Source organism: Scophthalmus maximus, chromosome 10 (assembly GCF_022379125.1).
Source record: "Scophthalmus maximus strain ysfricsl-2021 chromosome 10, ASM2237912v1, whole genome shotgun sequence".
NCBI lineage: Eukaryota > Metazoa > Chordata > Actinopteri > Pleuronectiformes > Scophthalmidae > Scophthalmus > Scophthalmus maximus.
The window spans coordinates 25,252,463-25,268,081 of record NC_061524.1 but is presented as its reverse complement, the minus strand read 5'-3'; the positions used below and the strand labels follow the sequence as shown (position 1 = coordinate 25,268,081).

The following is a 15,619-nucleotide window of genomic DNA, read 5'->3' as shown; positions in this document are numbered from 1 at the left end:
GATTAAGGGAAGGCATGAAAGAGAATGATGGAGATCAGAGCAATGCATTCAAGTTGCTCATAATAAGCATTAAAGCATTACATGATATTAATCCTGTCAGACTATTAATGTTTATGGGTTGAAGGGGAAAGCCTTAATTATGACTGTGAAGAGTGGGTGGCGGTTTAGAGGAGGGGGATAAGCAGAGATATATACAGTAGACACACAGGCAAACACACACACATGCACACACACTTACGTTGGGTTGCAGTAATCTCCTTATAGCATCAACCAGGCTGGCTCTGTACTGGTCGAGGAACAAACTGAATGGGAGAGGGACAGTCAGGTTAGAATGCATTCTATAATAGTAGCTCAGATAAAGCAGCAGGCTATTTATTTCTGTTTGTTCACAAATAAATCCACTGACAGGAAGAGGGGAAACAACAATTTGCATGAGTAAGGTGCTCTGTCTTTTTGTTACGTCTGGATTTCCGCCACAGCCTGTTGTTGAGGCACTGAAAGGAATGCAGAATATCAAAAAATCAAGCATGCAAAGACAAAGTTGCCTACAGAATACACACACACACACGCACACGCACACACACACACACACACACACACACACGTTCATTCAAACTTTTACTGGGGTACTTCAAAGCACCCTCCTATTTGTGGAATTATTACCTGGAATGTGTCACTCTGCCGTTAATATGAAGATATGGAACAAAAACAGACGTTTTTTCATGGCACTTTTAACAACATTGTACCGTAACTTTCATGTAAGTGTGAGGGAGACAGTATATACATTGTGAATTAGACCAATTTTGCAGGTACTATATATTTGTGCAGCGACATACATAATATGATTAGCACATTTACATAGCAGAACTAATATATGGCACATATATTAAGGTGCCATGAGTTTTTCTAACTTGAGCTCTTTTGACTTGAAATGATGATGTAAATGAATTAACAACTGAAAGTTCACTCTTCTTCTTAAATAAAGTTTACCAAAGAAACAAAACAGGCATACTGGCAGACTCTTTGTTGTAGTTTGAAGAGAACAGACATGACGTAAACTTGCTAAGTTGTTAAGTGTCCTTTATACCTTCAAAGGTATGACTTGGTTGCTTCTTTTCATAATAATGAAAACAATATTAACCATGCTGCACGTTGGTTTTGATTCAGACCTTAAAAACTACTCAGTAAGATGCATACATCGGCCAAGGACCAACAGTCCCCTTAAATTCAATCATGTCGCAAAAAATTGCACTCACTCATAGATGTCATCTGCCTTAATATGCCAGATGTTTCTCATTAAGTTCCATGCATTACTGCCTATGCCGCAATGATAAAGAGAGTAATAAAAAATAAATTCCTGGATCCGCCCCTTTCTCCGGATCTGCACCAAAATTGAATGGGTTCTTTTGGACAAATTTCCACCAATTTCTGTTTCCCCTGAGTAGTTTTTCCGTAATCCTGCTGACAAACAAACAAACTAACGGAGAGGGGAGAGAAGTCACTACGAAAGGAAGCTTCGTCTGATGTCTTTGTTCTGGTACAAACTGGCTACAAGGCCGACAGCTTTAAGTTCTTCATCTCAATCAAAGAACTGACTCTTTAAAATTAGCAAATGTAAAAGGAAAGCAAATCTGTAGCGACTGTTCACAAGACCAAACTGTTGATTCAACTGAATGACTTAAGTTTACTGAATCATTCTTAATGTCAGATAACTTAACCCATTAGATTGTATTGACTCAGTAAGAGAATTCTATAGCAACTGAATTATTATAAAATTACATAAACTAAAGGATTATGTAAGGATTAAGTACACCCAAATATATATTGAGTTTAGTTGACTCAAAGTTGATTTGTTTTGAATCATTACAAAATCAACTTACTTGTTGAAATTAATCGTGTATGTACATGATCTATTGCATTAAGGTTAGCACCTGTGCTTGTCAATGTGTATTTCTATAGATTGTTTGATTAAGTTTAGTGCTGAACAAAAAATTATTTGTATACTTATATACAATAAGTCTTATCTGGGTGGGACGGAACAAACACATCCCCACACCTGTCTAAATGCACAAGTGCGCTGTTTGTGTGTGTGTGTGTGTGCTTGTACCTATTTATCACAGATGAGGGTGGAGTAATTTTACTAAAATGCAACAATAAAGTGCAAATTTGACATAATCCCACTTATCCGTCCAACTGGCCAATGAAGTGGCAATCTGTACACAAGTTTCCAATCCCTGCTTCTGACCATTCCTCATTCAAAATTGTCATCAGATTCCTCACTGGGATCAGACCAAACACAGGACTGCCCTGTGGTTCCTCCTTCAAGCTCGGGTCCTCTGCTTGGGGGTCTGATGGATCTGCGCAGTATCTTAGTTGTTCCTATGACTATGCCCTTCTGGACAGAGATCTCAGATGTTGTTCCTGGAATTTGCTGGAGCCACTATCCCAGTTTGGGGGTTACAGCCCCATGTGCTCAGATCACCACTGGCACCTTCACTTTCCACATCTTTTCAAGGTCATTTTAAGGCACAAAGGATCTTAGCTCTGTTATTCTCAACCACCTTTGGAGGTGTTTTCCATTTTGACCATGGGACTTCTAGCCCATACTTTGCGCAGATGCTCCTTCACACTATGCCAGCCACTTGGTTATGGTGTTCCATGTACACCGTACCTGCCTGCATCTTACATCCCGCTGTTATGTGCTTGATGGTTTCAGGGGCGTCTTTGCGCACATCCTTCACCAGGGGTCCTGTCTGGTGTGGTAAACCCCGGCGTCTATTCATCTTGTGCTAAGCACCTGCTCTTGTGCTGGCATGATTGGTGTATCTGTGCTGTCTTTGAGACAATTTCCAGCCATTGGTAGGATTGCTCAATATCAGCCACTTCTTTTATCTGTCAGTGGTACATGCCATGCAAGGGCCTGTCATTCAATAATGGTTCCTCTTCCTCCTCATCAGGTTTCTGTTGTCTGAGGTATTCACTTATTAGGTCATTGCTTGGAGCCATTTTCCTGATGTACTCCTGGATCTGGCTTCCCTCCTTCTGCTTCGTATATAGCCTCAGGGTTCTGAACTTGGGGTTAAACTCTAGACCTTGTATCTCCTCCTTTTAGCCAGGTTATTATACCAGCAGGTATCTGATGACGGGCAGGGCGGATGTGTTGATGTGCTAAAGCCATGCTGTATCTTACATAAAGTTAGATAGATCTTGATGATGTGAATCAGAGAGTCGATGTCTTGAGGATTCCTCGCATACAGCTTGGTATCATCCATGTAGAGGAGGTGGCTGATGGTTGCTCCACTGAGGAACCAGTATCCATAGCCACACTTTGTGATGATATGGCTATATATATACATACATACACACTCACAGACGCACACGCGCGCGCACACACACATATAAGCATTTTTTTAAATAAAAAATATTACAATGCACTACAGGATCATCAGGATGTGTGTATGTGTTAGGTTTATTATTCTGTCTGAGGTTAGACAGAGGTGCAAAATTTATTTGACTTGAAGGTGAGAGGTTTGTTTATTTTTGCCACAGATACCAATTCACTGGAAAGGTGAGTGCTAATTAAAACAAGGAAGTGAGCTAGTTGGGTGGAGGTAACAACTTAAATAAACACAGACACACACAGAGGGCAGGGGACGGACAGTATGTCATTTGGAGGGCAACAGCTTAAAGGGACAGTAAGCGATTTTGGAGAAAGTTTGTTTGTTGCTGATTTTTAGACTGCGCTGGTCGGGGCTCGAAACCCACAGGTTTGGGACACCGACGCCACAGGTTTGGGAGACCGACGTTGTTGATTCAAATTAATAACTTAACCATTTTTAAGATCAGATAACTTAACCCATTTAGTTTTAATTTTCAAAATTCATAAAATAATGTTGAACTAACTATTGAAGACTTAAGATTGTATTGACTTAGTTAGAAAATTCTATTGCAACTGAATTATTATAAAATTACATAAACTAAAGGATTATGTAAGGATTCAGTACACCCAAATATATAATCAGTTTAGTTGACTAGAAGTTGATTTGTTTTGAATCATTACAAACTTGTTGAAATGAATCATGTATGAACATGATTTAGTGCTAGTACCTGTGTTTGTCAATGTGTATTTCTATAGATTGTTTGATCGGTAGTTTAGCGATAAACAAAAATAGATTTTTATACTTCCATACAATAAGTCTTAATTTGTTCATCCAAACATTCATCACTTTTAAAAAACTATTTGATTTTATACAACTGTGACAGTTTCTGGATGGGATGGAACACACACTAAATGTACAAATGCGCTGTTTGTGTGTGTGTGAGTGTGTGTGTGCCTATTTGTTTTTACCTATTTATCACAGATGAGGGTGGAGTAATTTTACTAAAATGCAACAATAAAGTGCAGATTTGACATAATTCCACTCAATGCCATACTGTTGCCCTCTAAATGCCATACTGTCCGTCTCTTGCCCTCTGTGTGTCTGTGTTTTTTCATTTGTTACCTCCACCCAACTAGCTCACTTCCTTGTTTTAATTAGCACTCACTTTTCCAGTGAATTGGTATCCGTGGCAAAAATAAACAAACTTCTCACCTTCAAACGCTAACCAAGAGGCCAAAACCGCTGATTCGTAGCATCTGTCACAAGCATGTCTTTTAAGGTGTCAGGGAGTGATGTTTATACACTGCACACACAGTGTTGTGTGGTTCATTCTCTTCCACTTTTTTTGTATTCAATTTACAGAGCCAGGGTTGGCTGATTTTTTTTCAACGTACACACAGGACCGACTTTTATCGGACCGTGTTGAAATATTGGCTGAATTCTACAAAAAGTATATGTGATTAAAATTGCTTAGTGCCCCTTTAAGTCACAGACAAGATGAAAGATCATCCCTAAAGCCCTCAGCAACCACCACTTAAATATTGTGACATGACAACACTTTTGTTTGGTTTGCATTCCTCTGTTATTATTTAACCCCAAAAGTTGGAGAACCTCTGGCCTTTGGGCCATATACAGCATGCAAGACAATTTAATCCAGCCAGTGAGACAATCCATGATCACAAATATAAAAAAGAAGAATATATCCTTCAGCTGAGGGTAGCACCATCATCACTACTATCTAAAACCAGAAGGGATGCCAAAAAGAACATCCTCTGCCTTTGACCTGACGACGATAAATGCTACTTCACCAATAGTCCATAAACATTATCTAAAATAGACATTTTTAAACTAATTAAAGCGCTGTAACGTGAACAGTCTATAGTGCGATAGAACAATAAAATGTGAAATGGACCACCCAGTGTCAGCAATCGTGTTCCTGAGACAATAGATGACATAGCGTCTAAATTTACCTAATGATCCTGGTTCTATTAACCTCGATCAATGCACAGCTTTTCAGAATGTCACCAAGCACAAATATTTGGAAGGGGATTTAATTCTTGGATGTTTTGTTTTGTTATGCATGTGTAACAGTGGTCAGCTGTGTGTGTTTCCCTCACTCGCCGACATCTTAAGAGAAGTACTAGCGACCGTTCCAAACTCCCGTGGGTTTAGCATCAGGTTTGGTGTCCGTCTCAAATGCCGGAGATCATGAGTTTGAGTCCACCCAGTGACACCTTATTGAATCATCCTTCCATCTGCTTTCTCACAAAACGTACCATGCACATGCACATATATCATGCACGCTTTTACACTGTGCAGCACCAATCAGTGAAAATATGTTCCTGCGTGCCTGTGTTCAGTAATTAAGTATGGCCTGCAAAGGATGCTATACAAATTGAAATGGCCCTTGCCATTGTAACCACAAGGGGATCGATGAATGCAAGGAGGTCAAGGGGAAGTCTCACTCACTGATATGGATGAAAAAATAAGTGCCATACTAGGTAATGGTGCACTTGCATGAAGTCTGATGTCACTCAGAGGGATGTTTTACATTCTGTTACTGCCTAGGTGGGGTTGAACTCTCAAATTGAGTGGTCTTCCCCTTTAAGGTCACCTCTGATGCCGCTAGACTGTTAGACGCCTATTGTCACGCTGACCTCTCCCACCCAGGACGGCACAGCAAACTCTAGTCAAAACTGACTGGCGGTCAAGGGGCAATACACAGGCGTGTGTGTGTGTGTGTGTGTGTGTGTGTGTGTGTGTGTGTGTGTGTGTGTCTTTTGCTGCTATATTTGTCTGCTTACACACGTGAACATATTAACTTACAGGATATTGTCAAAACTGCAGGGTGAGACCATGACACATGACATCACTAAGTATGCCTCAGTTTCTCTTGGTTGCTTCTTTTCATAATAATGAAAACAATATTAACCATGCTGAACGTTGGTTTTGATTCAGACCTTAAAAACTACTCAGTACTCAGTAAGATGAATACATCGGCCAAGGACCAACAGGAAATTATACGTAAAAGGATATTCAAAAGCATTCCCAAAGTCTTCAAACAGACTATTCCTGTGTAAATCATCACATAACTGGTTAGCAGCAGATTTTTCAAGGAATTTAGAAATAAAAGGGAGGTTTGATAAGGGTCTTTAGTTAGCAGAGATATCTGGGTCTAGAGTCGGCTTTTTAAGCAGGGGTCTAATTACTGCAACCTTAAAAGCCATTGGTACATAGCCCGTTAATAGACATAAATTGATCTAATATGGAACAGTTAATTAAGGTAATACATTCTTTAACAGCCTTGATGGAATAGGATCTAAGAGACAGGTTGGTGGCTTGGATGAAGTGACCAGTGAAGTCAGCTCAGCCAGTTTATGGGGGAAAAGATATAGTTGAAATTGTTGGTTCTGGGGCTATTGTGTTGGACAGTGTGTCTGTGCTAATAGTGGAAAGAAGCTGATAATTTTTTTCTCTGATGGTAATGGATCACAGGCTTGGACTCAAATGCTTAACTTGATTAAAAAAAGGAGAGTCTTTAATAACAAGCAGGTCGGTTCATGTGGAGTCAAAGGGCTGAGGCAAAAGACTATGTCAAAAACTATCAGGCAAAGATCATCAAGACGAACTGGCAACAAGACAGAGGATCACACAGACTAAATACACAGGAGGATGAGATGATTGCACCAGGTGAAACACATTAGGGCTGAGAAGACAATCACAGAAGTGGGAAACACACAATGTGAGGAAGTGGAGCCCTGAAACAAGAGGAAGGTGAGTAAACACAAACAAAATAAGAAACTGAATTTTCAAAATAAACAAAACATACATTATGAGCCAGCATCAGCCTGGCTACAGTGCTGATGAGGAACCTGGGATTGTTTTTATTTTCTTCTATTAGTGACAAATAAAATGTGGATCTTGCATTTCGGAGGTCTTTCTTGTAATTAGACCATATTTCCAGGCTAGGTGAAAATCATCTAGATTAGTGGAACGCCACTGTTTTAAGAAACGTGTTTGTACATTGTCCTTGTACCATGGAGCTATCCTCCTCTGTTTATCTATATTAGGGGGGCACCATTAACATATATGGTAATGAGCAATTCTTTCTTTTTAGAAAAAGATCTTTCCCACTTTGAAACTACACATAAATTTACCCAAAGTCCAGATGTCCCAGTTTCCCACCAGCACTCAAAAACAGTTTAATTTATGAATATTTTTGGAGTGGACTGCGGAAAAATTGTCACAACTCCTTGTGTAAAATAATCCGTGACATGTGACAGAAAATCAGTGAAGTGCGACTAAAAATTTTCCTTAGTCGCACCGGTGCACTCAACATTAAGGATGGTTACCAACAGGGCCGGGGTGGGTAATCGGGAGATTCGGGCGGATTCCCGGTGAGCAAATTCACTTTCACTTCACTTTTGGGCCTGCTTGATCTGCTTGATCTGTGTATACAGTAAAATTACCTCTTCATGATTTTTATTGTAGCCTCTGAGCAACAGATATGCTAGACCCCTGCTGAAAATGAGGAAGAGGAGCCAGAGGCCATGACTGCAGAAGGGACAGGTTGAGAGGATAACAGAGTAAACAATATAAATTAAAGTTATTTCATGTAAGATTAGATAACCCATACATAGAGCAGGACTGATGTTAGATTCTATATGATATCCAGTTATTCAGAATGGTGTTAACATTAAGCTATAGTTTTAGAGTTATGCTAGACAGAATTCATTGTGCCGCATAAATGCATTACAATAAAATTATTGAATACATAATAGGTTGAAGTTCTTCAATCAAGAGATCCTATTTGCTGTGATGACATCACAGTGTCTATGCCCTTCTGCATTTGGAGATAGTGCTGATGTTTACTTTCTGTTGGCTAAAAGGGAAGATGTAAAAAGCCTGCTGGCTGGCAAAAGAATGTCTCTACATCATGAGCAGTTGAAAAAGAAGCGTCAGGTGATGGAACGCATCATAGATGTGATAAAAGTCATAGGCAAATGTGGACTTAGTTACAGATGGGGCCCAGCAGAGGCTTATACTCTGGAACAGGGGTCACCAACCTTTTTGAAACTGAGAGCTACTTCATGGGTACTGAGTATTGTAATCTGGTGCGTAACTTGACACTGCAACTATGAGTGAGTCTTGCCGATGTGCATCAGTGAGGCGTGATCTGTGTTTGTTCTTGATGAAGTTCACGTCAGAAAATGCTGATTCGCAGAGATAGGTTGAACCAAACAGGCTGGCAACCTTCATAGCTGCTTTGCATACACCACTGTACTTTTCTGTGTCAACAAGGCACCAAATGTTTGGTGCAGCCTGGTAGGCTTTGAGGTGGATGTCATTTGGCAATGTTACGATTTCAATGTCCACCTGTCCAGCATCCAAGTTGAACGTTGCACTTAGTTGCTCAGCAATGTCTGTTATGTCCACGTTCATGAAAGTATTGGAAATGAATGATACACATGGCTCAAGCTGATCAAGGTCAAAAAACCTATTCTCAAACTCTTGCCCAAGTCTGTTTATGACTTGACAGTACTTTTCTGCAACTTTGTCAAATGTCTCAGATGCAGAAGCATTGTCTTTCAGCACCGACTGCACAGAGGGAAAGTGCAGCATTTTTCTTCTCTTGAAATGCACAGAGAAAATGTCCATCTTGGCCTCTAATGCATTTAATATCAACAACAGTCTTACCTTTCCCCTGCAGCTCACAAGTGGTTTAGTTTCCCAGTAATGTACGTCAAAAATGCAAGGTCGAGTGTCCACTCTGTGTCCTCTAGCAGCGAGACGTCTTCGCCTTTGGACTGCATGAACTCTTTGATTTCACCCAAAAGTGACAAAAAACTAAGTAAAACTCGTCCTCTGCTCAGCCATCGGATTGGTGTGTAGCACCAGGTCGTCATATTCTGCTGACATCTCCTCCAATAAGCACCTTGAATATCCTGTGCTGTTTCGCTTTGGAGTGGATGCTGTTTATGATTTTCACAATGGGAGTCATCACGTGCCCAAAGCCGATCACTTTTGCACATAACGCCTGTTGGTGAATGATGCAGTGGTAATGCAGAAGTTTTGGGATGTCTGGGTCACCTTTACAGTGAGTGATGAAACCTGCATGTCGGCGGATCATAGCAGGAGCCCCTGTCTGTAGTCACCGCTACCAGCTTTTCCAATGCTACCTTTTTCTGTATGAAGAACTTCTTCACCGTGTTATAAATGTAAACTCCCCTCATAGTTGTCTTTAGGGGCAGTAGTGTCAGGAGCTCTTCTTTTGTGGAGAAATCTTCAAACACCATCCGGATAAAGACCAACAGCTGCGCTGTACTGCTGCTCTCCGTGGACTCGTTGCACTGGATGCTAAACCACCTGCACTTTGCTGCTCGGCCAGGTTACCGGACATAGCTGACACTCGTCTAGTCATCGTAGATGCCCCCAGTTGGACATCGGAGAGAGTGGAGATGAGATCGGTTCCATTTTTGTCGTCTTTAAGTACAGTGTTAGCAATTATCACCATTGCTTTCTTTGAAAACTTCTCAGTCTGAAAATGCATTCTTCTTCTTTATCAGAAAATGTGCAGCTCTAAACGAGGCTTCGTTGCTTTTTGGGAATTTTTCGCCGGCCTCGTGAAAAAGGACTGCTGCTTACCCAAAGCTGCCTTTAGCTCACGGGCTTTTTCTGCCCGTAGCGTGCTTCCCGGTGGGTACTTAGTGGTAGCTTTTGTGTGTACTGGTGAAGTGTCTCTCCACATTGTGCTGTTTTGCCGTCGCCACAGTCGCCCCGCAAATGAGACACACGCAGGTTTCTTCTCTTCCTCCGATTCACTGTGAAAATTATACGTTTTCTTTCTTTTTGCTGCCATGTTTTTGGGGTAAGAAACCGCGTTCAGCTCCCTATCTTCGCTGCGCCCGCTAGCTTACTCTCCATGAACGCTGAAGTTTTGTCATGCGCACAATACTCACCTTTGAACTAGAATAGGTCAGAGTTCAACTAAACTTATCTAAACTGAATAAACATATTTTTACAGGGCAGGAATGTTTTCAGTTCAAATTGATACAACCCAAGATGTCACATCAAAGGACCAGTGTGCGATCATTGTCAGATATGTCACAAATGCCATTCATGAGCGGTTGTTCGCTGTGGTGGAATGTGAAAAAATCCACAGGCAAGTATTTCACAGAGCTGCTGAAACAAACATTAGACAAACTCAGCATTGAAATTGGCACGTGTGGGCAACTCCACTGATGGTGCAGCAAATATGCAGGGTCAGTACAAAGGGTTCACTGCATTTCTCTCTGCCTTAAGACAATGTCTGTTGTGATTTTGATTATTCCATCGATTAATCGGATAAGAAATACTTTTGCTTTGTTGAGAGGAGTGTTGATCTTTTATCCTGACCGTCGTCCAGACCGTAGTCGGGGAGTAGGGAGATAGTTTCTCCAGGGCCAAAGATGTCTGCTCCGGGACCATTATTATTTTCTATTATTATTATTTTCCTTTCAACAGTGTGGAGAACAGACACACAGAGACTTTCAAGTGTAACTGAGGTGTTGCATTTATTATTGGACATCAGCTGTGACATTTACTGCACTTCGGCTGCTAATATGCACACCAGAGTTCTAGCTGCTCCGCTCCAGCACGTACACACACCACACTGCACATACTCCATGCACTGCCCCATTAACAACAGGAGTTGTTCGCCGAGGGCAACGACCTATAGCAACGACGGACCAGACGGCCCTGGCGGGTACCCAACTCTCTGTACTGAGTTTTCGTTTTTCATCGGCTTAAAACTATCCCAAACTTCGGACACGTTTTCTTCCACCTGTTTCACTGTTTTCACTCTCTTCATACATTTTGTAATCATCGCCGGCTCGTAAATCTTCACTGCATGTGTCCACAGCAGAAGCCCGTAGTGCAATGGTAATAATCATCCGTGCGAAAACACAGTGAGTGGTACAACGTTAGTTACGTTGATTAAACGAAGCTTCGAGGCAAATCATTTTGCATCGATGAATTATCCGAATTACTCAAGGAATCGTTTCAGCCCTACAGTGAGGATTCCGAAATCATAATAAAATTTAACGCTGATAACAACTGTCAAAGAAAAGCTACCATATACAAAATTTAGGTCCCAAATCATCTTCATGAAAAAGCACCTTTATTGTTGTTTACAATCATTTACAAAATGCGTTAAGAAATTACCAATATATATGTGAACTGTCAAGAAAAGGTACAATAGGTGTATTATTGCAGTGTCAAAAGGCGCAGGTATTTTGGGTTGACCTAAATTATGTGCTGGTACACCTAAATGAAAAGGGTGGCGCACCAGTGCAACCAATGTTCGTGGCCTGGCCCGAGCAGGAAAATCACAACAACAACAAAGACAGAAGCAAGCTTTCTCCAAAATCGCTTGCAGCCCCTTTAATACAGAACTTTCAAACTCTGGTTTCACTCTCTCCGACTTCAGAGTAAACATAAGTGTGTAGTATGTGTAGATGAATGTGTTGCTCAAATCACATTCTTAGAAAGTGACTTATCTCAAGTCAATTAACTTACCATTCAGATCTGCTATCAGCTTTTTGTTGGCTAAAAATGCTGAATGACAACAACTCTGAATACTTGCCATTTTTCACCACCACCACATTCATGTACTACATGAATGAGAGCTGAGCAGCAGAAGTTATGACATGTTGATCAAATATTTCTCACTGACACAGTTAAGCCCTGATTCATATGAAAAAGTCAGCATATTTTTGTAAACTGTCATCTTTACTTATTTGAATTCTTTTCAAGAAATAAAAGTAATTTTACCACTTCTTTAGCTTGATAAAAATGTTCAATAGACCTTTGACAAAAATTCAAATAATATTAAAATGGTGTCATGCTCTATTTAGCACAAATACTAATTGGTTGACACTGTTTCATTAGGGCAAGTAAAAGTAAAAAATAGAAGTACTGCAGTTCTGAAAGAAAAGATATGATGGCGATGTAGCAACAACACAAAAACAACAAGAGACAAGTTGACAAAGGTTATTCTATGTGTGTATCAGAGGGACAGCTTTTGTTTAACCAATAATAATAATAATAATCATGCACAAATGCCTCTAAGAATCCTTGTTGCATAACCAAGAGAAAGACAAGAAATGCATAAATGAATCAAATCAATAACTAGATTTTTTTTTTTCCAAAAAAATATTAATTTAATTTGTATAAGCAATGTCTTTTGACTCCCACAGAATGTAATCAAGCTTTAAGAATGACTTCTGAAGGACTTTTGATCCACGGTGCAGTAGAAAGTACAGAGGCACAGAATGGCAAAACCCCCAAAAGTTTATTGACCACGATCAAAACGATGTTGTTCCTTGATCGATGATGAAAGAAATATATATGCTTATTTATTGTCTCAACATCAAAGTGCTACAGATTGCCGTTATATATTTCTGTCCATTGTCCAGGGTGGTACTATAGTGCAAATGAGTATTAGTCTGGGACCTCTTGGTTTATTTACCAAAGGATGCTGACAAATCATGTGTCGTCTGTTGAGTGACGCAAACATGTCAACAGACTAGAGCACACAGAGAGGAGATATCTTTGATGATGATTCTGTGACTCTGTGAATGAATGTTGCCGGCTTTGTGGGAGGATTTGATGATTTCGGGTAGTTTCGGTCAAATGCTTGTTCATCAGCGCCGAAAGATGCTTCCATCCTAAAAATCAACAAAAATCGCTTACTACCTCTTTAAGTATATATTGTACACCTAACACGTGTTCATCCTCATAAAAAGTGCATGTGTGAATGTACAAGATGCAAATTACATTGATATTGTAAAATAGTATGTACACGTACACAGATGCATAGACATGCACGCGCGAATCCATACACACCCACATGAACACACAAACACACACAGCTTTATCTCAGTTCCCACACATGGACAGCTTTAGGAAAATGCAGACATGCCAACATCCCAGCTAAGGATTCTCTGCCATCCACATGCTCACTGTAGGAATCCATCCCTCTTTCTTTTTTTCTCTCAAACACACACACACACACACATGTGAGGAGGCACATAGCCCTCCACTATGAAGGTAAATATGTTGCAAAATGGAAGAATTTGAACCTGTGTTGAAATTTTCACTCAAAAAAAAAAAATCATATATACCGCGGCGATTATGGTTTTAAAGTAAGCACTAATTCACAGCCACCTAGGAAACAAATGCATTTGAGAAAATATAATTCTTGTTAGATCGAATGGAGCTGGATTCGATATCTCCACAGCAAAAGTCCTACAACTGAAGGTCTCCGCATATCACCGTGAGCCACGGCCACTTAACGTGCCGGTGTCGGTCACATATTGATACATTATATCATCATCCAGGTTCACCTAAAGCGGTTACCATCAGCTCATCTCAGGAAATACCCGAATTAATCAAGATTGTTTTCTCATGATGACAAAAAATACTTTTGTAACGATCTAACCTAATACAATACTGTCAAAACACACAAAATAATTGGTTGCACTGATCCACAGGAGGAGATCAAATATAAGTGGTGATGATTGAAGAAAAACTATAAATAATAACTAAACTTTATTTTTGTCTCATGCCTTTTTCTTAACATAAATGCTTGACTGTAGATTTTTAGTCGCTTAGTTCGGTAAGGGATTGATTAACGTGAACCCAGATCAAAACGTTACCTGGATGATGACATAATGTATCAATATGTGACCGACACGGCACGTTAAGTGGGCGTGGATCACAGTGATAAACGGAGACTTTCAGTTTTAGGACTTTTACTGTGGATAGATCAAATCCATCTCTATGCGATCTTACAAGAATTATATTTTCTTAAATGCATTTGTTTCCTAGGTGGCTGTGAATTAGTGCTTACTTTAAAACCATATTCGCTATTTGTCACTTGTGAAGTTGCAGTGGCAGATTTGAGAGGTTGTAATGAGTGTGTTGTGGCTGTTAAAAAAAAGTAATCGATTAATGTTACATTACAAGTTTGCAGCTGCCATTGTATTCATGTAAATGTCAATCTACATATTTGTGAATATTTTTGTGTGACTTCAAATTCAGAACACAGGTGTGGATTTTTTTGAGTGAAAATTTCAACATACAGATTCAATTTTTTTCAATTTCACATTGTATTCTACATGTTCACAAATCCAGTCTACAAGCGCTTGCATTTTGCAACATATTTACCTTCATATATTCAGCATGGATTCATTATTTGACGTGCCTTCTCTGGCGTGTGGAGCAGTTAACCACCCGCTGTGGTGAGGCACATCCACCTGTCCTAACAACACCAACTGTGGACTTTTCCACGGCACGAGTGCGCATATGAAGCTTGTTGTATGGACGCTCCTGACTCGTCTGCCAGCACGTGATTTTGAATTGGGGTTGTATGAGGTACTTATGCATATTTAATATGTTACCTTATGGAGATGGTGATCAGCGCTGTAATTTTATGGAGTTTGGAGGAGAAGTGGATGTAGCAAAAGTCAGAGCTCTACTTTTGAAAAGGGGACCACCAAAAAATATCTTCTATGCCACGTTTTTAAATTCTTTCCAAAACAAAATATTTAATTTCATTTGTTTTTTTTCCAAGCGTACTTTAGCCATGTATTTCTACACCAACTTGCGCTGGTGCAGAGAGTCAGCGTATCACTGCAAATCAGCTGTTCAAATCATAAAGGTATCCTTTTACGTGCACAGTGAATGGCATGTCTTCATCGCTTTCATAGTCACTCATTTTTGTTTTCTCGTGTCTCTTTAATCAGCCGCGGTAGCTCTGAGTCAGCTGATTTGCGAAGTGATACGCTGATTCTCTAGACCGGCGCGAGTTGGTGTAGAAATACATGGCCAAAGTACGCTTGGAAAAAAAAGAAATTTTCACTGATTTTTACAAAACGTGTTTTGCTTCGGAATCGCTTACTGCCCCTTTAAGGTTGTTAAACTGTCATAACGACAATAACAACTGGCAGCATTAGTGGGATGTTTCTCTATTTCTATGACGAATGAGTATCACTACTGTATACTTACAGAATATACAATATACATTTGAATGACATTTTTGAAATCAGTTTCACAAGAAGTAATTTGACATAACTCTGGCACTATCCAGATCTCTACCATATAGTAACCTATGATTCAGACTTTTTAAATTATTTAGTTTCCCGGTTATGACATCACACAGATACGGTTCCTAATGTCTTTTATGAGTGGTTTAATTT

General features: G+C 40.0%; 1 protein-coding gene across 2 annotated transcripts in view; it reads right to left on the bottom strand.

The window, feature by feature from the left end:
- Window positions 1-15,619, bottom strand: part of camkmt (calmodulin-lysine N-methyltransferase) — a 131,098-nt gene that overhangs the window by 11,919 nt on the left and 103,560 nt on the right. The window contains exon 9 of one of the 2 annotated variants that reach the window (XM_035606905.2): window positions 239-302. In XM_035606905.2, the coding sequence (XP_035462798.1) occupies window positions 239-302 (64 nt within the window). Of the gene's footprint in view, window positions 1-238; window positions 303-10,910; window positions 13,088-15,619 lie in introns of those variants that run through there. The other variant, XM_047335254.1, reaches the window with a different exon arrangement.